The sequence below is a fragment of the Sprattus sprattus genome (assembly GCF_963457725.1).
Source record: "Sprattus sprattus genome assembly, chromosome: 1".
Lineage (NCBI taxonomy): Eukaryota > Metazoa > Chordata > Actinopteri > Clupeiformes > Clupeidae > Sprattus > Sprattus sprattus.
The window spans coordinates 40,459,203-40,483,486 of record NC_137920.1 but is presented as its reverse complement, the minus strand read 5'-3'; the positions used below and the strand labels follow the sequence as shown (position 1 = coordinate 40,483,486).

The 24,284-nt window shown below is 41.4% G+C and overlaps 3 protein-coding genes across 3 annotated transcripts; all 3 read left to right on the top strand.

Moving 5' to 3' along the window:
* Positions 1 to 225: 225 nt before the first annotated feature.
* On the top strand, positions 226 to 2,070 carry LOC308377276 (ADP-ribosylation factor-like protein 6-interacting protein 1; the record flags this gene model as incomplete). The annotated part of the gene is made up of 6 exons (XM_080853859.1): positions 226 to 267; positions 713 to 846; positions 1,018 to 1,137; positions 1,418 to 1,532; positions 1,707 to 1,791; positions 1,973 to 2,070. The coding sequence occupies 6 exons, from the start codon at positions 226 to 228 to the stop codon at positions 2,068 to 2,070; spliced, it is 594 nt and encodes a 197-aa protein (XP_080709985.1).
* Positions 2,071 to 5,108: 3,038 nt separating this feature from the next.
* Positions 5,109 to 24,094, top strand: myom2a (myomesin 2a). Its single transcript, XM_080849295.1, has 34 exons — positions 5,109 to 5,225; positions 6,199 to 6,312; positions 7,150 to 7,242; positions 8,217 to 8,352; positions 8,642 to 8,796; positions 8,923 to 9,015; positions 10,672 to 10,760; positions 10,867 to 10,908; positions 11,321 to 11,482; positions 11,783 to 11,944; positions 12,204 to 12,345; positions 12,637 to 12,833; positions 15,591 to 15,765; positions 16,206 to 16,327; positions 17,409 to 17,596; positions 17,898 to 18,024; positions 18,220 to 18,398; positions 18,532 to 18,646; positions 18,856 to 19,015; positions 19,167 to 19,273; positions 19,371 to 19,415; positions 19,579 to 19,715; positions 19,865 to 20,009; positions 20,468 to 20,527; positions 20,696 to 20,763; positions 20,847 to 20,960; positions 21,121 to 21,208; positions 21,330 to 21,368; positions 21,524 to 21,629; positions 21,790 to 21,953; positions 22,320 to 22,356; positions 22,478 to 22,500; positions 22,594 to 22,649; positions 22,945 to 24,094. The coding sequence occupies exons 2-34, from the start codon at positions 6,221 to 6,223 to the stop codon at positions 23,554 to 23,556; spliced, it is 4,230 nt and encodes a 1,409-aa protein (XP_080705421.1). The 5' UTR covers positions 5,109 to 5,225; positions 6,199 to 6,220; the 3' UTR covers positions 23,557 to 24,094.
* LOC308364608 (myomesin-2-like) lies at positions 12,893 to 15,412 on the top strand (the record flags this gene model as incomplete). The annotated part of the gene is made up of 4 exons (XM_080837792.1): positions 12,893 to 12,950; positions 13,099 to 13,152; positions 13,887 to 14,014; positions 14,446 to 15,412. 4 exons carry the CDS (start codon positions 12,893 to 12,895, stop codon positions 14,665 to 14,667), a joined length of 462 nt encoding a protein of 153 aa, XP_080693918.1. The 3' UTR covers positions 14,668 to 15,412.
* Positions 24,095 to 24,284: the final 190 nt, after the last annotated feature.

Below are 24,284 nucleotides of genomic sequence, written 5' to 3'. Positions count from 1 at the left end.
ATGAGGCTACCTATGCCACATTAACACAATAACTTCAATTCATTCGTTCCGTTTGTTTGCAGGACACTGCAAGAAATATGATATTTTGCGATTACGTATAATGAATAGGCGTGGAGAGGAGCCTTGGCAAATAAAGCTCATATTACCACTTCCTGAGCCTATGGAAGAAAACACGTAGGAAGATATTGCATGCGCATTTGAGATGAAGGCGTGCCGTCTTCAACAATGGCAGGAGCAAGCGACAGGAGTTACGTTACGCCACTGCAGGTATGATAACACACTCCCAACATGGTCTGTAAAGAACAAATGTTCAGTAGGCTACTCTGGTAGTTTTGCGGGGGTAAGGAATTGTCGCTTTTTTGATCGTTTTGTGTTAGCATCGGTCTTGATGTAAAGCTGTCCCTTCTCGTTTCGTACAAACCAACTGAACGTAACGTTACATATATAAAACAAACTCTGAATTGCGTGAACAGGGCATTCTACAAGGCTGCGTAGCATTATGTCGTTAACAAACGAATACATCGTTCCGTTTTTAATGTCGAATGGAGCGAGCGTAAACAGATAGGATTTGCTTGTGTAGGTTACAAAACGTGTCGAACTACTCTGGATGACATGCCGAAAAGCTTTTGTGATGAGCTATCTCAAGGCGTGACATCAAATCGTAAAGCTTGGTTAAATGCATTATAAAGTGTGTGTTTGTTATGGTGCCAAGGCTCAGGAAACGTCCCAACTAGAAGAGCATCTGAAGGGATGGAGAGAGGTGTTACTGGCTCTGGATCAGGTGCTGCGGTGGCAGAGGCCGTGGTTCCCGCTTGCAGTGATTGGGTTCACTACGGCATTCTTTTTGTAAGTTAGCATCAATACCCGACACCTACTTTGGTAGCATACAAATGTGCGCAGTTCAATTGGACTAAGGGACCAGAAATGCTCTTGTGTCATGAAAAATGAATTGCCTTGGAATTTTCAATATTTCGAAAAATGAATAGCCATACCCTGTTAACTATTGTGTTCTTGTAGGTCACTGTATTATCTGGACCCATCTGTGCTGACCGGAGTCTCGAGTACTATCGTGATACTAAGTCTGGCTGACTACTTGGTGCCTATCCTCGCCTCTAAGATCTTTGGATCTAGTCAGAGGTATGTTATATTTACCATTAGAGCCTGTTGACTTGTAATATATCGACCTTTGGGGGGAAATGGAGATCAGGTGCTATCATGAACAAATGCTATTCATTAACTGTAATTATGGTCAACCACTTCTCACGATGACACTCCACATATGGTATCCAGTCTGAGGACGTATGTCTTATTACTGTAGTGTACATTGCTCATTAAATCAATTTATTCCAGTGGTTGGGTCACAACATACGACTGACCCACTGTGTGTGGTCTGTTTGCTGTACTTCCCTCCCTTCAGGGTGTCAGAACAACAGCGTTTCCATGAGATATGCACAGGCCTGGTGAAGACATATCATCAGTTCACTGACCGTTGGAGAAGCTTTTTTAACTTCAAGGAGAGGAGACCAAAGATGGTAATGTGAAGCATATATTTAAAAATGTTATCAGTGTAGATTCAAGGTTTTATTCCAAGTTTGATGCAGATATTGACCTTTAACCTCCAAAGGTTTGAATGTTTGTTGTTGCTGTGTATGGCTGTGAAGTGAGCTCAGTATTAAATGTGAACTGTGAACTATCTTCTCATGCAGTACTTCCTACTAGTACTAAGCATTCTACTGGGGATGGCATGGATCGGCCAGCAGGTCCATAACCTCTTGTTGACCCACCTGATTGGTAAGTAGTGTTTAGGACAATCAGTTTCTCTGTTCAGATGTTTTTCATTATTGACAGCTGGATTCAGATTGTCTTGATTAAATAGGTCAATGCTATAAGGAAACACCATATATGAATTCAAAATTAATTGATTCATACTGTATTTAATACTGTATTTAAGCTTGTTCCCCTTTTTTTGCAGTCACCTTCATTTTGCTTCTTCCTGGAATCTCGATCTGTGTATCCAAATACACTGGCATGGTACGGAGACTTTTCAGACGAGCCAAAAAGAACGAGTGAAGATCTGGGTGTCCTTCCACTGGATGCAAGGTCTCTCAGTGCCACAGGCAGGAATGTCTCCAACACTGCAACATTGTTATCATGTTCTAAACATCATCTATGAATTCCAGTGTAGTCTGTTTGTAAGAACACCGTAGTGGAGGCTCAATACTACTGTACAATATGACACATGCTCTGGAGGTTTGTTCCCGAGTGGTATTATACCATAGATATTTTATATTCATATGTGCCATTCACTGAGATCAATATAAAGTATGCATTATTTATATATGTGAACCCTGCAGTGTTATGGTCATGTCAAAGGCATCTGAATGGCAGTTTTAGATGCAAACATAGGCCAATTACTTCCTCGCTCACACATTCCTAGTCCATGCTTTGTGTAGATTTACCACAATGTATTTATTATTTGAGCATTCTACTGGAGATGGCATGGATGTATTTATTTCCAGGTGGTTCACGTGAGAATTGATCTACTCCTTAAGTGTTTTCAGAATAAATCAAATATTTGGCGAAATTATGTGTTTTTTTTTTGTCTTTGTAATGAAATATTGTTCATTAAACAGTGTTTGACACTTCATCATTTAGTCATAAATATTGTTTAACACTTGGATGTAGTGCTGAGAGAAATATAAGAAAACTCGCCTCACTAGAATAACATTGTGTAGTTCAGGGAAACCTAAGTGATTCTTTTCTCATTAGTTCGTTTTTGGAAGTTTTTGTTGCGAAAGGTTTGCTGCTGACTTAAATGTTTTATGGCATTATGTCAAATGTTCAAGTGTGTTTTCTATGATGACCTTTGCTTGACAAGCTTATGCTTACACAAACATAAAAAGACTCAATATTTTATTTAAAGATGTAAAGAATTTTATAAGCACAAATCTTCATACAATTAAATTAATTTTAGCATAGTGTAAAACTTTATATGGAATGTTTCAAGTCTGTTGTCTTCATGAAGAGGTGAGCTGAGGAAATAGAGGCACATGCAGAAACCTAACTGGAGTTTGACCTCTAGTTGCCACTGTGACACAGACACTTTCAACTGAAGTTAAATAAAATATGCAATTTATTAATCTTTGTTGTCATCATCAATGACATGAAGAAATATAAATATTCATATCGAAAGTAATGCTGAACAATCCATTTAATTCTGAGATTGATGATGACTCGCTCAAAATATACTTTTATACACACTTGTGCAAAGATCTAGAGGTGTTTCTGCACCTGTTTCTAGAGAAGATTGTACTTGCAGGTATACTGTAGTAAAAATGCATTTTTTTTTAAATTACAAATGATTCCTTGGAGCGTCACAGTCATGAGAACCATAATTCTAGTCCAGAATGGCAACAACAAGAACGAGATACAAATTATAAATGCATCTGTTTTTGCATCCGTTTTGCCCTTTTCTGTTGAAGCTTTGTCTGCTCCAGCTGCCTAGAGGAGTTTACCACACGGAATATACAGAAATAGTTCTGCATGGAACAAATATGACGTCCAGTCCTCCTCCTTCTAGGGTACTCCCGTGGATGGCCACTTCGGGGAGCAATTGAGTCATGGACTACTGGTGTTTTAGTAACAGTGGGCTACATTACCTTGGACTCTGCAGTATCTCATTCATTCCATTATGAATGTGTGGGTGCATTTTATTGAAACAGTATTGCTAGATTCAGTACATTATTTTTGTAACACTTAGATGATGCTGCTGAATGTCATTGCTGTCACAATGGAAGAATTGAATGTTGCCAAACTCAAGGAAGTGTAGTCATCGGTCTGCAGTTTGGGCTTTCATTTGTAACATACACAGTCTTGGCACACGCAGGCTATGTGAATGTGGATGTCAATGTAACTGTTATTTCTAGATGGTGAATAGGAAGGAAAAACTTTAAGAGTGTCCTGCCACCTCTCTTAAAAACGCAGTGTAGTGTAATGGTATCCCTCTAAGTGTCTTGGCCAGTGAATTAAAACTGCACTCTAACTATTGTCCTCCTGGGGGCAGCTGTTTTCACCTCCTACTCGTGCAAGCTTTTGAGAGGTTGATTTTGCTTCTGGTTATTTCAGGCTTTCTCTTTTGATGTGAATTAGCCCCCAACTTCATAGGGAAAGTCCTTGCCAAGGCACGTTATGGTGGGGAGGTAAACGGTTCGATTTGATTACAATCCTAGATTTGCAACAAGTCAGTCAGATATCTCACTCGTGCTGAAGGGTTTGTTGTCTGACTGTTTGACTGGGCCAAAGTACTTCACTCATCAAACAAGACATTGAGGAATAGCTAAAGTTAAGAGGGGGAAAATCCAGGGTGGATTACAAAGGTGGAGGAAAATAGTTTTGCACGCAAACGTGCATTACGCTTGTGTGCAATCAGGTGCCAGGTGGTGCAAAAATGTATGTATTAGGCTACTACAGAAGTAAACTGGTTTTAACAAGCATTTTTACTCATTTCAAAAAATTACATATTTAATATGCTTTCCAATGATACGGCGAATGTATCTCCTACAGTTTGTCTCTGCAAAAGTAATCTCTTGTTAAAAATAGCCGCTGGTGAATGCGTTGACTGGTAGGGGTGTGTGGGAGAACCCTAAAAAGGTCGCAGAAGAAGAGCACTGTTAACATCCATTCGGAAGTTCAATTTAATTAAATTACTGAACAAAAACAAACGGTGTCATTTGCAAAGACTAATGCCCCTAACTGAAAATGCATTTCTGATTAATGTACTAGCCTACACTTCATTTTCCTGAATAAAATCGTCCATACACGTTTTTGCCTTTCCCTCTTTGAATTACACATTTCAATCTGCATTCGTACTTTCCTTTAAAAAAAAAACTATGAACGTTGTCTGCAGAATATAACGCACGATACGCTCAGTCTTCAAGGATCAAAAATGGATAGTCTAATTTTTTCAAAAATATCCAAAAGAAAATATATATTTGGTTTAAGACTGTTCTGTGCCGTTGCGTCCTGTAGCCGGCAACATGTGTAGAAAATGCGTGTGAAAATTGAGGTAAATGCTATATATAGTCTTAAGAGTATCCATACATGGGATGGAAGGGAGATAGCATTCCTCCTTCACTGAGAGCAATATTTTTGTAAGCATCAGCAAGAGACTCCCAAGCGGTTTCAGGCTGCTCTTCCGACGCTCTGTGCTGTTTATTTCTCTTGGGGTAAGAAGGCTTTCTTTTTCTAATTCTTAATGCGTGGGTATTCAGACAGGCTGGACCTGGGTCTATTAAACACACTTGTTGGATCATTGATATGCGGATATGTGGTACTGTTTGTGAATTCAAATGTTTTATGAAAAGACGTGAAACCAATTAAAGTTGATAGGCGATAAACTACAGCCCATTGCTTTATATTCTTGAAAGAAATATATTATGGGGCTGAGGGGATGTACCTTTCCACCTGTAAGCTATTTTATACAGATAATATTATTTTGGCAACTGATTACCTGAATAACCACCTTTTATAGTTTTTCCAAATGTCACCAGTCTGGTCCAAATGTCATTTGGATGAAATTGGCCTCTGTAAAATAAAAAATTAAATAGCCTAAAATAGCCTGTTAGTTAATGTCCCTACTTGTGCAAGTATATTTCACCATTCAACATTCAAATCATTTGAATAACTGAAGATTTCCAAATTGTAACTCACCTGTTTTCTCACAGCACTCAGGATTACTTTTCCTAAAAGTTCTACTCAGTATTTTAGTGTTTGACAATGAAAGTTCATCATAGCACTTTCACTCGATATGGTTAGGTACTTGAGCTGTGCTGATAAGACGGAATGCTAAAAAGGGGCCGTTACCGTGCCCCAGAGGGTTCAGAATACCCCAGGGGTCTAGTTTATGATACTGGTGTATGACATTTCTCTTTTGGAGAAACTGTACTGAGTCAAAACCTCCACACTCTCTTGGAAGTGTATCATTCCTGTATAATTCCTGTATAATTGCTTGTTAGCATAGTTGACTTGGCATGAATTGAAACCTAGGCTACATAACTCTTAAACTGTGTATGTTTCTATGTAAGAAACATTACACATTAGAATGTTGCCAATTCAATCCTGATAACCTATGTGTGCATGTTTGGTTCATTCTATCTAATGTAAAACATTTCTGCACACAACACTTGGTGTGGTTGCTAGGTCTTTTTGAAGTGTTCCCGACATGCCTACTACGGCCATACCATTTTATCAGCAGAAGCAAAAACATGTTCACCATCACAGCACTAAGAAAGTGGTCCAGACCCACTCATCAAGGTAGGGGGGTGGGGTGGGGGGGGGTTGTTTCATTGTGACTGGGCCACGCTGCGTGCCAGCAAATGCTTGCTGCAAATGCTCTCCAGCCTGGAAGGTCAACTACAGCTGCTATGCTGCTTTCGACCTCCATCATTTGGCAATGGCCACTTCATCACAGACAACACAGTCAGCAGTCACTTCATTAATATTGATATCTACTGGAGTCATGACTGGTCCTAGTCACTCAAGAACCCAAGTGCTTCTTGTTGCGTCTGCACACGTCTGCATTCAGTGGAATGGAATTATCCAACTTGAGGCTAATGTCTTGTCAATGGGAGGTATGGACCTTGAGAGCAGGACTTCTGCCACACACCATTCATGCTTGCATACAGCTGCTAAAATGCTCAACGCAACACACTTTCCTTGGATTATATTTCAGCGGGGTCAGTGCAGTGCTTTGGTTGCTCACCACACCTCTAAACTGATATGGACATCACTACAAAGCCCAAAACACTGATGAGAAAAGATGCTTGTGTGGATACAGTGAATTATTCAAATCTTGTATTTAATCCTCTTGCAAATATTATTTTGGGGAAATGTCATATTGAAAAACAATGATGGCAATCATAGCCTCTCAGGCGCTTGCTGTAGAAGGCTGTACTGTATGTTTATTTTCTGCCAACTTGGTTTTACACAAACTGGTATATAAAATACTGATAGTAGTTTCCTTTTTCATATAAGACATTATTCACGGACATATTTGTCACTGAATGAAGTCTAGCACTTGTCTCGTTCCTAACTAAACTACGGAGCCAAAAGGTTCAAAGGTCACTGATCATTTTTTTTTTTCTTGGACAGGAAATCAAGCTCTAAATCTGTGAGAAAGGAGCAGGCTGAAGCCAGCACGGCTATGGCGGAACCAGCCTATACAGTTCCAGCATTCAAAGAGAGGTGGGTCTGCCCTGACCAGAGCACTCATTCTCTTTAGGGGGGCTATTTTAAGGCCCTGTAAGAGAACCCTGAGCTGCTCCTTCGCCTCACTGTATGGAAGTGTGTATCTGCTTACTGTAGCATGGCAGTAGAATGTTGCTCTGCACCCACTCAGGTCCGTCTTCCCTTTTCACTTTCTACTTCATAAAGGCACTGCTGATAAATCAATCTTGGTGTCTGCACAGCAAAAAAACGAAATCTTTGCAAGATGAAGTATCTTAAATCAAGGCAATATATGCTTGTTTTTTGGTCTGACAAGATATTTCTTCTTACCAGGGCATTTTATTACTTGTTTTCTGGTTTTTAAAAGCTGAATTTTTGCAGTGTGAGAAATGAATGGTGTCTAGGGAATTTATGATGTCTGGGGAATTCTCTTGGCATTTGACACATGGCCCTTGGCCAGTTATTTAGGTAGTGAGAATATGCACCCAAATAATAGGAACAAAAGCGACCCAACGATGTGCCAGAGAACAGATTGGCTGTGTGTGTGTGACTTTAGCCTGTTAGCGTGGGCAGATGACTGCATCATGAGCTTGAAATGTTGCAGTTATGCAGTTGCACTTGTGCTGCACAGATGCACTAATTACGCCTTTGAACCGAGTTTCTCTGTGGATATTAGGAGAGATATGATATGGCCTAAATGACAGCGCCACACATTTGCACTTGTTGAATGCACAACTCTTCCTGGTGACCTTTATCTGTCTCTTCACCAATTACGTCAGGAATGAGAAGGTTACACATTATTGTGTCTGTGGGGACTCAATCTAAACTAGTTATAGTGTTGTTCCACTGGGCACAGTCATCATTACACCACTTTGACAGAACTGTCTTCTCAAGTGCTTTAACATTAATGTTTGAACCATTGACATGATCTTACTGGTGCCTAATACACAGGAATATTTCACAGAAGTATTTGATGTGTTGTTTATGTGCAGGAATGCTGATGACGTCCCAGAATATCAGCGTGTCGCTGCCCACTGTGGCAAGGGATTGGCTGAGCTGCAGAAGGAGCTGACCAGAATTAAAGTTGCCACTCATACCACAGTGACAAGTCTTGCTATTACAAGAGAGGTACTTTTCCATCACACACACAAATAATATTTCCCATGCTGCCATGCACTCTGAATATATCATTTTTATATCATGTGTTATCATGAGAACACAAAAGAAATACATTGAAATGAAATACCTTTTATATTTATCTTACTTATCGTACTTCTTTTTAGGATAAAGCTTTAAGTCCAATCACAACCTAGGTCCTATTAAAAAAAATGTAAGACTTATCAGTTAAAGCCTTCTGGACATGAAAATGTTTTCATTGTGACATCTATGATGCCTCTTGTGATGTGTCCTCTCTCAGGTGCAAGAGATGATGTCCATCAAGAAGAAGATCTCTGTGTCAGCTGATAAGGCCCCAGAGTTCCTGGTCGAGCTGAGGGCTCACACTCTGTGGGAGAAGATGCCTGTGAAGCTCTTCTGCACTGTGGGAGGCAACCCAGCTCCTATTGTCAAATGGTAAAAGAAATACTCAGAATTTTTGCAAGTAAAAGTTTTAAAGACTCGAGGCCTTTACAGGGCCCACCTGAGTATGTCTGGTTTTACTATGTGACCTTTTGACCTTTCCCAACTGTGAACTCCAAGGTATAAGGGGGATAAGCCAGTTGACCCACTCAGTGCACCAGGAAAGTACAAGATGGAGAGCAAGTATGGAGTCCACAGCTTGATCATTAGCAGGTACAGTCTAACACAAGCTACAAGCGAAATCCAACCCCCCAACCCCCCACCCATCTCTCTCCACCCCCACCCCTACCGTCACTCCCCTCCCTCCTTCAAAGAAAACGGACCTGAAGCTGAACGGCCTTATCATGAAAACAAGCATATTTTATGATTTTATAGCAGCCATGACAAAATGAAGATGACAGTTTGCATGAGTTCTGTACCGTCCCCTTTCCCCCACCACATTTTTTACATGATATTGAACATTTCACCATTTTCCTGTAACTTTCACTGTTGTTGTAACTGCAGTGATACTGGCCTCCTGAGGAGCAGAAAGAGTTTGGGTAGAGCAGTGCAGGCCCCAGGGGCTGCCAGTGAGAGTTGTTGGGAGTCTGTGTGTGTATATAGGGCAGCCAGTGAGAGTCATTGGGAGTCCGTGTGTGTGTGTGAGCCTTTCCTATTTAGTCTTGGTTGGGGGGCATTTGTCCTGCCCTCGTCTTCAAGACGCCTCAGCTGTTCATGTCGCTATGCTGAGCTCAGTGTCATTCGATCTCAAAATGGTTGACATGTGGTCCCTCAGAGTGGTCACTGTACAACTGGGTCAGAGAGGACCTCACAGCCGCAGTCACTGTCTCTTAACTGAACATGAAAAGTGTTTCTGTGGAACAGTAGAAGTACCTGTTTTTGACACATAGACCTTACCTCAAGGTGAAGTGAGGGGGTGGGTAGAAGGCGTATAAAGTGTGTGGAGGGATATATCAAGCAGGGAGATCTCATGTTCACTGCCAAAGAAATGGAGAGGCTTTAAAATAGTTCTCGCAGGGTGAAGGTCACATTTCTTCCTTCTATTCTCACCTCTGAAGCAGTTCCTTCCAGTGATCTAGGGGCATGTCTCAGATCCCCCAGCCTCCCAACAGTACAGTCTTATTGTGTGAGGTCAGTTTCCATACGGGATGTTGACAACTGGACAACTGGAAACAACTCCCATCCCAATCTTAAGAGGGTGTGAAGGTTAAAGGAAAGACTGTGGAAAGAAGGGAGTGTCTGCGTTAACATTTGGACCTTTGGTTCCCTCTTTTGCTGCCATATTGAATTATCACCCATGAAAACAATTCTGTCATATCTGTAGTGTTGACATGGTGGTGTTACGGATGTTACCCATTACAGATATCAGAAAAATCTCTTTTCAGAGGGTGAACAGAAATGTATAGTTTTTAAAACCTCACTGGGACAGCACTTTGGGAAAACAAAATAATACAAAAACGATAAGACTTTAAACATATTAATAAATGTCTTAAAATAAGCCTTGTTTAAGCCAGTGTTTAAGTATTACGTCAGTGGCTTATAATAAATGTGTCCAGCATGTGCTGTAGTACATTTAAGGTCAGACCACTATTTGAGACGATTGAGAAAACTATATGAGACGATTGAGACAACTATTTGAGTGTAACCCTTTGTTGTTTATTCAAAAAACTACACAATTCATGACTTTGAGGTGAAATAATGTTAGACAATGGTAGAATTAGTAAAATTTGCTAAATCTTATTATAACACCAAGTGGACTTAAGCAAACTTGACCTGGTCATTATTGTATATTAAACTCTAAGTTAAATTTAAATGTGAGCATCATAAACTGTAATACATCTGATGCAAAGTGTCTTTATGTCCCTGCAGATGCACCATGTCTGACACTGCTCAGTACAGTGCCGTGGCAACCAACACCCATGGCAAGGCCACCACCAAGGCCACCGTCACCGTGAAGAGTGAGTCTGAGGCAGGGCACATCTGCCACCATTAGAACCAAACACATGCTGAAGGGAGAACTAGCCCCTTCACTTTTGTCTAAGAGTCATTTACTGTTTCACACAGGACCGGCAGGAGTAGGAGACCTTGCCCTTCTGCCCGGCTCAGGTGAGTGAGGAACAAAAGTCCAGCCAAAACACAAGGAGATGTTTTAGAGATCACAGGCCATGAAGAAGCTCCGTTGATGCACAAACAATGGCTCTATGTAGACTTAGTTTATCATATGACATGATGTATCATCATACATTTTGAACATGATGTCATCTCGTGTCAATTACTTGTGACCCATTTTGGCCTGTGTGTTGTACAGTAAATAGTATTAGTGAAATATAACATTTAAAGATCACAATGTGTTATATTTAAATGTCCTAATATGTTACCTGTAATGGTACTTGCCTTTAATGTTTGTGCTCATGCGTGGTTTGTTTATGATTGAAATATGAGGTTCATCCCCTTCTGTAGGTCTCCATATATGTATATATGTATATATGTATCATAATGTTTTTTGCTTGCCTTATAGTGCCTATTACTCCAACTCATCCTAGCAAGTTGGACGTTACTTTGTTGGATGCTTTTGGCGTGACCTTTGGCACCGAGGGCGGATCATGCAAACTTGTTGCCAACATGGTTGTTGTACCAGACCTGCCCAACCTTCCTCCTGATGTCATGTGGTTCAGAGATGGTAAGGAGTGGGTTAAGGGGGAACATAGCACTGCAACCGTTAGCATGCTAGCACTGCAACCCTAACAGTTTTCATACGTGAAAAAAAAACCTCCATTCTAAACTTTGAATGACTTGGCATAGCCTAATCTCTGGTAAAAAAATTAGTTTAGTGTTTAATAACTTGCTTTAGTTATAATAGAACCGTTTGAGACAATAAACTGGGCAGCTGATTGAAGCTATTGTATTATATGGTTAGCTCTGCTAGCAGCACAGATTTGAAAACCTCAGTGCTCATCGTGGTCATCTTTGCTCTGTGCAGAGACTCTGCTGGCACCCTCTAAGTGGGCAGAGATGTCTGTGGGTGGAGGGGCTGCCTCCCTCACCTTCCCCCATCTCAACAAGGACGACGAGGGGCTGTACACCGTCCGCATTTGGTGTAAGGATGGGACCGTTGAACACAGAGCTTACCTCTTTGTGAAAGGTACATTGAAATCACTTCTCCATGTTCAACAAATGGATAACTCATTTCAGCCACAACTTATTTTTTGTATGACCTCATGAGCTATGTAATGATCAATTGTCTAAATAATACTTTATGATTGAATCGTTTCAGGTGTATTGGTAGAAGTATTCAGTGGTTTCAGCAGCACCATAGCCACCATTTTGAAAATGCTTCAGAGTTGGTAGGCCGTTGTGTAGGACTGCTCTGCCCACTCCACTGATCACTGTCTGTTTCTCAGATGGTGCTCCATCTGTTGCCGGGGCACCCGGCGCTCCCATGGACGTGAAAGCCTCCGATGCCAACAAGGATTACGTCATGGTGACCTGGAAACCCCCTAACATCACCACCGAGGGTGCCATCAAAGGATACTTTGTGGACAGGTGAATCACTGACACTTAAGTCATAAGCTACTGCTAACTGAGAAATAAGCAGCTGGTAATGTTTCAACAGGACATTTAATACTAGCATTCAGTAACAGATGTGTTGGTCAGTGATGTCATGTAAGTAGAAGGTCATCAGTGTGATTGAGTTTTGTATCATCAGTCTTTAAGTGAGATCAGCAACATAATAGCCATTTGGTTTTGTTGACATCAGCATTTGAGGTCAGCCATCAAAATAATACTCTTTTTCCTCTCAATTGCCTTACCCTTCATTTTTTTCTTCTTCTTCAGACGTAAAGTTGGCTCCACAGACTGGGTCCAATGCAACGACTCTCCCGTCAACATTTGCAAATACCCAGTTAGTGGTCTGTCCGTAGGACACTCCTACCACTTCCGTGTCCGGGCCGTGAACAGCGCCGGAATCAGCATCCCCTCCAGGAGGTCCAGTGGAGTCTCTGCTCTTCACTCTGCTGCGGGCGAGGTTGAAGGTAGACATTCCCGACTATCTAAAAATCTGCAGCAGGAAAACACCACAGTTCCCCTCAACATGCCAGCATTCCAGATGCTAAATGTGCTCATCATTCGGTCTATCCAGGATTACCGGTGTAATTCTGTCTATCAAGGATTGTGTTCGCAAGCAATGTGTTATATGCCACAGGGTAGATTGCACTTGAAGAGTAAACGTTTGCTTGATATTTGCGACGCGATGAGAGCTTTAAAATCATCCAACAATTTCTTTGTTTGTTAAAACAGTGATTAAAATCGATGGGAAATATGACATTGTGATTCACCAAGAGGACCTTGAAGGTAGTATAACTTGGTGAACGGTACACTGGCTGTCAAAGCTAAATCCAATATTTAAAAAAAATAATACCTTATAAATTAATACTTTAATACCTTATTAAACCAATACAGTGATTTTTAATGCTATAAATCCCCTCAAATGTAAATGTAACAGAAAATAACCTAATCTAATTCCATGTTATTGAAAATCTTTTAAAACATACTACAATATAACCTGTCAACCAAACATCTAGTTCTTTCTGGTTAAAATTGCTTTAGAGTAGGCCTAACTGTAGCTAAAACGGCAATACAATTAACATTAACAAAAATACTAATGGTCATAATAACCAAACTAGTCATCATTATCATCTTCAGTATTGTCATCTCTCTCATAATAACCTTCATTATGTCATCTGATGCTTGAATGAGATTGAGCATTTAGATTCACAAATTAACCAATCAAAACCCGTAGATTAACATAAGCAGATTTCCGAAATACGCAATAAAGATGTGGTTACACTACAACTGGCAAATACCTATTACAAAAGCCTTTATAAACAGGCTCCACTGACCAATTTAGTCCAATTTAGAATCAGTCACTGATAATTAAAGTGATCAAAAGATAAAGTACTTTCATGGCTTCTCAGGTAACCGTTCTATTTAGGTAACAGGTATGAAGAACCAAGCCCAATTGCAGTGTAATCACAAATCACAAGTGTGATACTCTGAGACTGACTTCCTCTTCTGTACATGTGTAGGTTACGTCACCCTGCCAGGCCCGCCCACTGAAGTGCATGCTTCAGAGATAAACAAAACCTTTATAGTCCTCAGCTGGACTCCGCCCAACCCTTGTGGACGGGCGCCGCTGTGGTACCTCATCGAGAAGGTGTGGTTACTTCCACAGTAGTTACTCCTAAAACCATACCACCACACTCACCATATCAGAAAAGATTACACATCTGCTCTGTGAACCTCAATGATTCATACGTTTTTGGCATATCAACACTGGTTTATTGGCCCGTTTCTAAAAGTCCATTTGACTTTAAATTAATTCCATTCAGTGTTAAATTGGCATCATTTTGGCCTTTAAAAGGGTTGCCATACTAACATTTTAGTGTATGGCAACAAATCGAATGTTCTCAACCGACCTAAAGTTCTAATTTGAAATGTGGCTTTGTGGAATCCGATGTCACACCTTGTTGTGTAACTGTACCCTAGTAGTCACAGGTATGCCAGAGGACAGATGAATCATCTTCCCTTGTGTAGCTCATTCTGCCAACAACTCACAGTCACACCACCCCACCCCTCTCCCCTTAGTCTGTGGGGGACAGCCGGCTGTGGCAGAGACTGAACACAGCTGTGCAGTTGTGCTCCCCTCGCTACCCCATTTTTGATCTTGAGGACGGGAAAGCGTACCGCTTCCGTGTGACTGCAGTCAACAGATACGGGTCCAGTGAGGCCTCAGAGCCGTCCGATCTCATCCAAAAGAGTGACCCCCATGGTAAGATGGCGCAGTTCCACAGATATAGATGTTTTTAGAGCACCTGTGGATTGAATCTGTCGATCTGATCTGTTGATCTGTTGATCTGTTGATGCATGGAGATCTACAGGTGATCAGACATCTTGATGGGCCCATCCTATCACAATGCCTGCTCTCCTTCAAATATCTTTTCATCCTTATCCCAAGAGTCATCTATTTCAGAGATGTATAACTGTCACTTAGGAGATGATAGTAACAAATTCAAATAACAAATTCCAGTACGACTTTCAATGACCGAAGGACCAAAATGTAATGAGCCCAATCTTTTGCTGATTCTCATTTTTCCAAGAGAGATACAATAATAGTGATATACAATAAATATAATTTTAAAAACCAATGTCAAATAGGAAATAATAGTAACGTTAGAGTTGTACTGTGTTTCTTTTCAGGGAGTGAGAATGCTGTGGGTATGTAATGTATTATCTTAAAAAGCAAAGCCAAAATAGCTGCCAATGAACCTTCACAGACTCTCCCCTTTCAATAACAACACAATTCCTTTGAAGTTCTCTGATTGCTGTGTCACATGTGGATTTACATCACTGGCCATTGATGATGACACCACACAGCTTATGACTAAAGCACTAGTCCACTGATGATGACACCACACAGCCTATGACTAAAGCACTAGTCCACTGATATTGACACCACACTAGCCTTTATTTGAAATCTGTAAAGACAACCAAAAGCAGTTACCTTGCATGACAGTCAGTTTGAGACAATACAGGTAAAGAATGTTGTTTGGTTACCTTTGATGGATGTTACTACAGGCATTTATCTTTCTGTACATCTATATCTGTCTAACCTATACACCACCCCAATAAATACTATAGTAAACATAGTATATGTGGCACTCAGTCATTAACACAGTTATCAACAGTGACAAAATAATATGCACACAACTCAAATCATGAACTCTTTGTAGGTGTCCCCTCTGCACCTGGGAAGGTTGTGGCCACCAGGAACACCAAGAGCTCTGTCTTCGTGCAGTGGGATGCCCCCAAGCACCCCAACAACCTTGTGGGGTACTACATCGATGCCTGCATGCAGGGCGCCAAGACATGGGTGCCCTGCAACCACAGGCCATACAAACACACCAGGTGGGTTACCGGCATAGTCACTCTTTTCGACTGAAATGGGATGAGAAACGAGGCCCTAAATGTCATCTGAGTGACTGTGTTACCATTTGAGTTAATGTCACATAATTATGTCTAGGCATGAAGCCAAAATTATGCCAAAATGCCTATGATTTTTAGTTACAGAATACAGTAGGTGTTGTGTTGTTTCGTGCCATCAGGCTACCAAATAAGCTAATCTAAACAGCTAGAGCCACAATATATTTAAAGGTTCAAGGTAAAAATAGCTGTAATCCGAGAACATGCTAAATCTAGATAGACGTAAAATTAGCGCCGCTTATTATTCACCGTGGGTTTCCTTGTTTTAATCATCTTTCATATTGAAATAATAGCACTCTGAGATGTGAAGACTGATGTATATGACAAGGCCCATCGCTTATGTAGCTGTTGCTTTTTGTGCCCAGGTTTGTGGTCCATGGTCTGGTGCAAGGAGAAACCTACGCCTTCAGAGTCCAGGCCGTCAACACTTACGGTCTCAGTGATGAGTCCCAGGAGTCTGACCCTCTCTTCGTGGATGCTGCCCTCAGTAAGTCAGCCCACACATCCCAATGCAGACTGTGGATCTGGACAGATAGACTGTATTGTGTTTTTAATTTTTATATATTTGTATCATTTTTAGAGAGACTATTCTATCTTTTGCATTATGCATATCAGTTATGATTCTCCAGAGGGTCAAATGGATTTTGTACCCACAGAATACCTTATTGTAAGTGCTCTTCTCACGCAGTCTCTGTCATAATGAAACAGTCATGTTCTATATAGTGGTGTTGTGTGTTGTGGAAAGAAAACATCTGAGACTACAGAGTGTTTCTAAACATGAAATGTGTTATTGTTCCATAGAGGGTGTATGGTATGGTATGTATGATGTGTGCCTCACTATCACAGGTTAATAGTACCTCTTGCCTAAAGCCCACTTCACGCTGAAACAAGTTTTCATGCCACCGCCCCCACCCCTCCAGTCAAAGCAGGAGTGTTCTGTTTTTATGAGTTTGAACAGATTCATCACTGCTATCACTGCAAGACTAACTCAAAATATAATAAAACGCTGAGGGAGTCACATAGTGTCCACTGAATTGACATACTGCACGTGGATCTTGAACAGGGATAGTTTTAGTGTAAAGTGCATGTTCACTGGTTTCACCTGTATGGTTTACTATTTAAATAGTAAACTGATTGAATCCTTAATCCTTAATCCTTACATTGATTATATTTCAGAACTATCTTTTATATACAAGAAAACAGGGCCAATGTATAGTGATTCGGCGCAAAAAAAAAACATTACACATGAACAAAAAAAAAACCTTATTGAGGTGAAATCTAATGTAATTATTCTTCCCCATGGAGGAACATAGTACAAGCCTATAGATATGGTATGCTATGTGTAATATGTCTTCAACCAGCCATGGGAAATTCGGCTGAAACGGAGGTGAGAAATGTAACAATGTTCACCTACTTTGAAATTTGTAAACAAATGCAATGCCTTCAGATGAAATGACTTTGGGCATAACCTTTGCTAATATACAAATTCTGGCAAGTCATCTCCAGGCTTCAATTTTCAAAATGCAAAAGAGAACAGGGGTCACGTGTTCCTCTCCGTCCAATCACAGCTGCCCCCTCTGCCCCCCACGGCATCACCATGCTCAGCTGTGACGGGTCCTCCATGACTCTGGCCTGGAAGCGCCCCAAGAACGCTGGAGGAACCAAGATCAAAGCCTACTACGTAGACAAGCGTGAGGCCTCCACACTCAGGTGGAGAGAGATCAAAACAGCCCCTTCAAAGGAAAGAGTCCTCAAGGTAATGTTACCACCTTCAGTTGTCAAAAATAATGGAAATCACCGGTCATGTCTCAATGGCCAGGTATCTTAAACTAAGAATGTCAGCACAAGACCAGTAAAGTAGACTTACAGTATACTGAAACTCCTACATTGTAGCTCTATTGGGTCAGGCCATCAGATAGCTCAGTGATGTTTGAATTGATCAGTAATGTTACTAAAAACAACCCTGTTAGGGTGGATTGGTCATCTTAGACACACATACATTCTGATAATGGTGAAGATGTTGCGTCATTAAGCAGCGTGCTCTGCTCTCTGTGCAGGTAGAGAACCTCACTGCTGGAGTGGCCTATGAGTTTAAGATCCAAGCTGGGAACCTGGCAGGTGTGGGGGTTCCATCTGAACCCAGCAAACCTTTCCTCTGTGAGGCCTGGACCATGGCTGAACCAGGTTAGTGCTGCCATGTTCATTACTGTTACTATAGTACTTTACCATGAACCACTAGTGTCAGATGTGGGAGTAAAATCAATCATAAATATATTGCTCCATTGGATTTAGTGACTTGGTATTAGACTGTATCATGAATTTGCAAATGATACACACAGTACAGAGTTCTGAATGCGATGTTTGACCTCTCATCTTCAGGCCCAGCCTATGATATCAAGTTCTCTGAGGTGCGTGATCACTCCATGATCGTTCAGTGGAAAGCCCCGGTATACACCGGCCAGGGACCCGTCACCGGCTACGTCCTGGAGAAGGCCAAGAAGGGCTCCAAAGACTTTGTCGCCGTAACTGAAGAAGCAATCAACCACCGCTTCTTTAAGGTAAAGGTCTTTTTGTGATACTACGTACTAAAACCACCATTCACTTTGATGTTCAGGGTGCTCTGAAGGACCTGTGGAACTGAAATAAATCGCTTGCTACTGAAAATCATAATTCCATCACATTTGTGTTCAGGTGAAGGGTCTTGAAGCCGGAGCTGCGTATGTGTTTAGAGTACGTGCTGTGAATGAGCACGGAACTGGCAAGGCCTCTGATGTCTCTGATTCAGTGGTGGCTAAAGCCTTGGCAGGTAGGACCTCACTGCAAATTGCAGAAGACAGACCATGCATTTCAATGAATCAATATTATGTCCATGTTAAACCTGTGAGTCAGTATAATGTTTAAAATAATAACTGACCACTCTTAATAGCATTGCTAATGAGTCGATCATGTTATTTTAATCTTAGCTCCATTAGCCATAATTGATAACTTTTCTGTCCTCTCTTTTTTTCTGCAAAGGTACAAAGGAGATTGTCTGTGGAGTTGATGAGGAGACTGGAGACATCTTTTTGTCTTTTGAAGCATGTGAGATTGCCGAGAGCTCCAAGTTTGCGTGGTCAAAGTCCTACAAAGAAATCGCTGATTCTGGAAGGGTCACCATTTCATCTGGAGGAAAACAGTGAGTGTCCTCTCTTCACATTAATCTTGGTCTCTTTGAGGCTCAAATCTCAAACATTGAGATTTTTACACATTGTTAAAGTTTGATTTCATGAGCATTTCATCATTTGTAACAAGATATCTTTGTGTTTTTGTGTATTTCCCTTCTGAAGCTCCAAGTTGACCTTCACTAATCCAGAGGCAGCTGATCTGGGCATCTACTCTGTGGCTGTGACTGATACCGATGGTGTCTCTGCTAGTCATAAAATCACTGAGGAAGGTTGGTGAAGTAGACCACTAGGGATTCATGTTGTTTTTTATGGTTCTCTTATTTTATTATCTGATCTTGAATTTGGATTCTTGTATTCTCTCTGCAGATTTGAAGAAAATGCTTGAACTCAGCTACAATATCAGACACCCAAGTGAGTCCCAAGTCAGATATTTAAAATGATGATTGCTTCAGTTCGTTTGAGGCTTTAGGAATACATTCATGTAGTTGTTGAGGTTGCGTTGATGACTTAATAAGAAATACATCGATTTCCAATTAGAATGATAATGTTACTGATAGTTCCATGTCATTTCTAGTTGTCCCTCTGAAGATTACACTGAGCTACGAGGTCCTTGAGAAGGGCCATGTGCGCTTCTGGCTGCAGTGCTTGAAGATGTCCCCTGCTGTGTCCTATCGATTCATCTTCAATAAAAAGGAGGTCGTCAACGGTGAGGTATGGTACCATGTCAACTTACCTTCAGTTTCCACTTTACCAGCACATGACGCCAGATGATATCTCAAGCTTTGCCGTCTTACAATGCACTTTCTAACATTACTTTTTCTGAATGACTACTTCTTTCATTCTTTTTTAACATGATCTAGGGCATCAAGATCAGCCATGATGTTGCAACTGGTGTCATCCAGATGATGGTGGAGCATTTCACCAGAGACAACGAGGGGTCATACACCGTTCAGATCACCGATGGAAAAGCCAAGAACCAAAGCTCCCTGGTCCTGGTGGGAGATGGTGAGAGGTTTAAACTGTATTTAACCCTGTCTTATGTATTGGTGGGAGATGGTGAGAGGTTTTAACTGTATTTAACCCTGTCTTATGTATTGGTGGGAGATGGTGAGAGGTTTTAACTGTATTTAACCCTGTCTTATGTATTGGTGGGAGATGGTGAGAGGTTTAAACTGTATTTAACCCTGTCTTATGTATGGGTGGGAGATGGTGAGAGGTTTTAACTGTATTTAACCCTGTCTTATGTATTGGTGGGAGATGGTGAGAGGTTTAAACTGTATTTAACCCTGTCTTAGGTATGGGTGGGAGATGGTGAGAAGTTTTAAATGTAGTTAACCATGTCGTGTGTATTGGTGGGAGATGGTGAGAGGTTTTAACTGTAGTTTACCCTGTCTTATGTATGGGTGGCACATTTATGCAAGCCTGTAAAAATAATCATTGATTTATCATCTGCTCTTTTTCAGTTTTCAAAGCTGCACTGAAAGAGGCTGATTTCCAAAGGAAGGAGTTCGTCAGGAAACAAGGTTGTGAAGTGCATTTTGACATAAATGATATTATAATTATACCTGACTTCAGTTATTCGTGTCACATAGATGTATTGTTGTGATTTAGGTATTGTCTCCCTAAATACCTAATGTTCCCAAAGCCCTGTGATTGCTCTTCTAATGTTGAGTTTTTAAACTTCCATTTAGGTCCTCATTTCTCAGAGTACCTTTCCTTCTATGTGGATGATGACTGCACTGTCATGCTGACCTGCAAGGTAAAACAGTCACTGTGTGCACAGTTCTAATGTCATGCAGTCATCTAAGAGGAACCCTAAGATGTTTTTGGCCTTTGTCATAGCTTGCTAATGTGAAGAAGGAGACTACCTTCCATTGGTTCAAGGACGATGAGGAGATTGTCCTTGATGTCGCACCAAATGTGATGTCTGGAAGTTGCACACTCCCTATTCCGATGGTAAAGTTCTGTTACCCATTGTAATGTAGAAGTTTTTTATATATATATTCAATACTTTTGATATTGTAATCTCAGAAGGTCGGGTGGCTTTAAGTTAGCACTATTGTAATACTTGTGAATATTGTTATACTGTCATAAAAGTTATTTCTGTGTCAAACAGTTCTCCAGAAAAGACCAGGGTGTTTACAAAGCCACTCTAAGTGATGACAGAGGAAAGGACACATCTGCTTTTGACATTTCTGGCTCAGGTCAGCACTGAAACCTTCTGATTGTCTTCTATCTCCTCAGCATTTCACTATACAAATAATACAAATAATACAATTTAATTCTGGTATTTTCATCATCTGCCTCTTTTTTATATATTTGCAGTGTTTGATGACATCATCAATGCTATTTCTCATATTGCTGGTATGTATGACACATCTTCTGCTAAGTCACCAATCATCACTCCACAAATTTACATCCAAATCCACTTGCAATCAACCTCTGTTTTTACAAGTTCTGTGCCCACTGGTTGGCAGACGCCTGACTGGCATGTTATGTCTCCTGTGCCCCTCCCACAGGCTCCTCTGCCTCTGAGCTGGTGCTCCAGTGCACCCCTGAAGGCATCCGGCTGCAGTGCTACATGAAGTACTTCACGGAGGAGATGAAGAGCCACTGGTTCCACAAGTACGCCACAACTTCATAACTCCATAACCGCCTTGAGCGTGCAGCATCTTCTAGAAACTTGCTGGTGTCCTGGTTTAAGAGCACTATGTCGCTTGCTTCTGTCTGGGAAAGTACTTTTTTGGGGGGGCTACTGACAAATGCGTCATCTATTCCCCTACAGGGATGTCAAGATTGCGTCATCTGAGAAGATGAGGATTGGAGGCACGGCTGAGATGGCCTGGATGCAGATCTGTGAGCCAACTGACAAGGAGAAGGGCCACTACACCATTGAGATCCAGGATGCCACCATGTCCCACAGTCGCACTTTTGACCTCTCCGGACAAGGCAAGCCCATCGTCCGACAAAATATATGGATGGCCAAAGTGGCCATGTGTAGCTTGTGTAGCTTGTTTGATTGTGATCATGTGAGCTTCAATGTTGCCATAGAAACGCATGAGAGCCATGGAACAGATTTATTGCCTCCCAAGTAACCTTTATTTCAATTTAATTTGCTGTCAAACATGCACAGCTTCAGAAACATAAATAAAACTAAAAATAGGCTTGATGTGGAAGTGTTGCTTGTATATATTCACATTTATCCTTTTTAGTAATTAAAAGGTCAGGTTTGGCAATTAAAATTTGTCATACGCTGGTTATGGATGACCCCGTGAAGTTGAATTAATTCAAACGTTCTCCCTTTTTTGTATACAGCATATGCTGATGCATACGCAGAGTTCCAGAGGCTGAAGTACGTTAAGATTAACCTTGATTTACTCAACAGTATCTATATTTTTTTGGAATATGTGTATAATAAATGAGTTTTCATGTAATCATGCATGTCATCTTTCTCTATTTCTTTCATTCCATAGGGCTGCTGCCTTCGCTGAGAAAAGTAAGTCTAGTGTGCCATGTAGATAATTGCGATAACATTATATATACAATATGATTACAGTTTCCACAATAATGATCGTCCTTTCTTCCACAGACCGCGGTAGAGTGGTCGGTGGTCTGCCAGATGTCGTCACCATCATGGAGAAGAAGGTATTCTTGTGCTTTAGTGTTGTGTTAAGATCTGTCCTGTATAATGAAAATCACAGTCATAGAAAGGGATAATAATAATAATAATAATAATAATAATAATAAACTTTATTTGTATAGCACCTTTCATACAAAACAATGCAGCTCAAAGTGCTTAACTCTGCATCTGGGATGACTCTGCAGCATCATTGGTGGTGTTCATGGACAGAATTCTGGTCATGGAAGCTGTTGTGTAGTTTCACCATGCTCTTTAATAGTGTGAAAGCCTCTGTGTCATCATTCATTTTCTTCCCATTAGTCCCTGAGCCTGACCTGCACAGTGTGGGGTGACCCCACCCCAGAGGTCACCTGGTTCAAGAACGAGCAGGAGGTGGTATCTGATGCACACAACAAGATTGCTTTCGAGGGCGGCAAGTATGCCAGTCTCAACATCAACACCGTAACCGTTGAAGACTCTGGCAAGTACAGCATTAATGTACGGAACAAGTACGGCGGTGAGTTTGTGGAGATCACCGTGAGCGTGTACAAGCATGGAGATGACGTCCCTGAACCCAAGCTGGGGCAGACGACTAAACCAGGTGTCCCTCCCAAGTCTCCTGCACCCGCAGCTCGCGTCAAGTCCCCAACTCCAACTCCACCTCCGTCCGTCAAGTCTCCCACCCCAGCTCCTCCTCCAGCTCGCGTCAAGTCCCCAACTCCAACTCCTCCCCCATCCGTCAAGTCTCCCTCCCCAGCCCCACCCCCGGCTCGCGTCAAGTCCCCCTCCCCAGCTCCTCCTCCATCTCGCGTCAAGTCCCCAACCCCAACCCCACCTCCATCTGTTAAGTCTCCCTCCCCAGCTCCACCAAGGAGTGCCAAATCCCCCACCCCTCCCAGATTTACGAAGTCCCCCTCTCCTGCTAGAAAGTAAACAAATGGTTTCCATGGTTTTGAAAGCCTGTGAATGATGGAGGTATTAATATGGCTCATTTGTAGCATGAGCAGAAAACAAAAAAAATGAAGGTTGATATCCATCCTAGTACACCACTTACTAGTTTGCTAAGGTGGCCATAGAATGATATGTTCTTTAACCTAAAGAGCAGTGTTGGTCTGTTAGAGTGTTCAATGACGGTCAGAGAAAAGTGTGGAGAGAAAGGGAAACTAATAAACACAAACAGCGCCTGCTTTGGCCTCTACTCTGTCCAGCCACCAGCACTTTGGTGAAATCTGGCAAGCGTAGACTGAAGTTTGCTTTTGTTGTCATATGTTGTACTGTGCAATGAAGAAGATAGTTATTGGGTAAATTCAGTTTGGTTGCCCTTCAGAAAAAGAAATAATATGGCACTACTTGATTGGTCTCCAGCTGTGGTGAGCACCACTTATATGTACATGTATCTTCCTGTGTCTTTGCTTTCTTGTGTGCCCTACTCAAGGCTTCCTGTTTGCAATAAACATCAGTAATCACCTTCTCTTTCTGGTTGCTTCATCATTCCTTGTTCCGCGTGAGCGCACAGACAACTCTCTTCAAAAGCACTGCATCTACACTGAGAACAAATTCCCTGTTCAAATTCTACCTTTCTGCTCCAGGGCTCTCGCCTTTCAGCATAAAAAGGGCTGTCAAGTATTTTCTCGTGCTGGGACAGGCGAGGCCTTCAGCCT

Excerpts from the sequence above, each read along its gene's own strand:
- myom2a (XM_080849295.1), top strand. The coding sequence starts at position 6,221 with ATGCCTACTACGGCCATACCATTTTATCAGCAGAAGCAAAAACATGTT. Across the intron at positions 11,945-12,203 it reads AGCTTACCTCTTTGTGAAAG|ATGGTGCTCCATCTGTTGCC; the intron begins GTACATTGAAAT and ends TCTGTTTCTCAG. Across the intron at positions 17,597-17,897 it reads CAAAGGAAAGAGTCCTCAAG|GTAGAGAACCTCACTGCTGG; the intron begins GTAATGTTACCA and ends CTCTCTGTGCAG.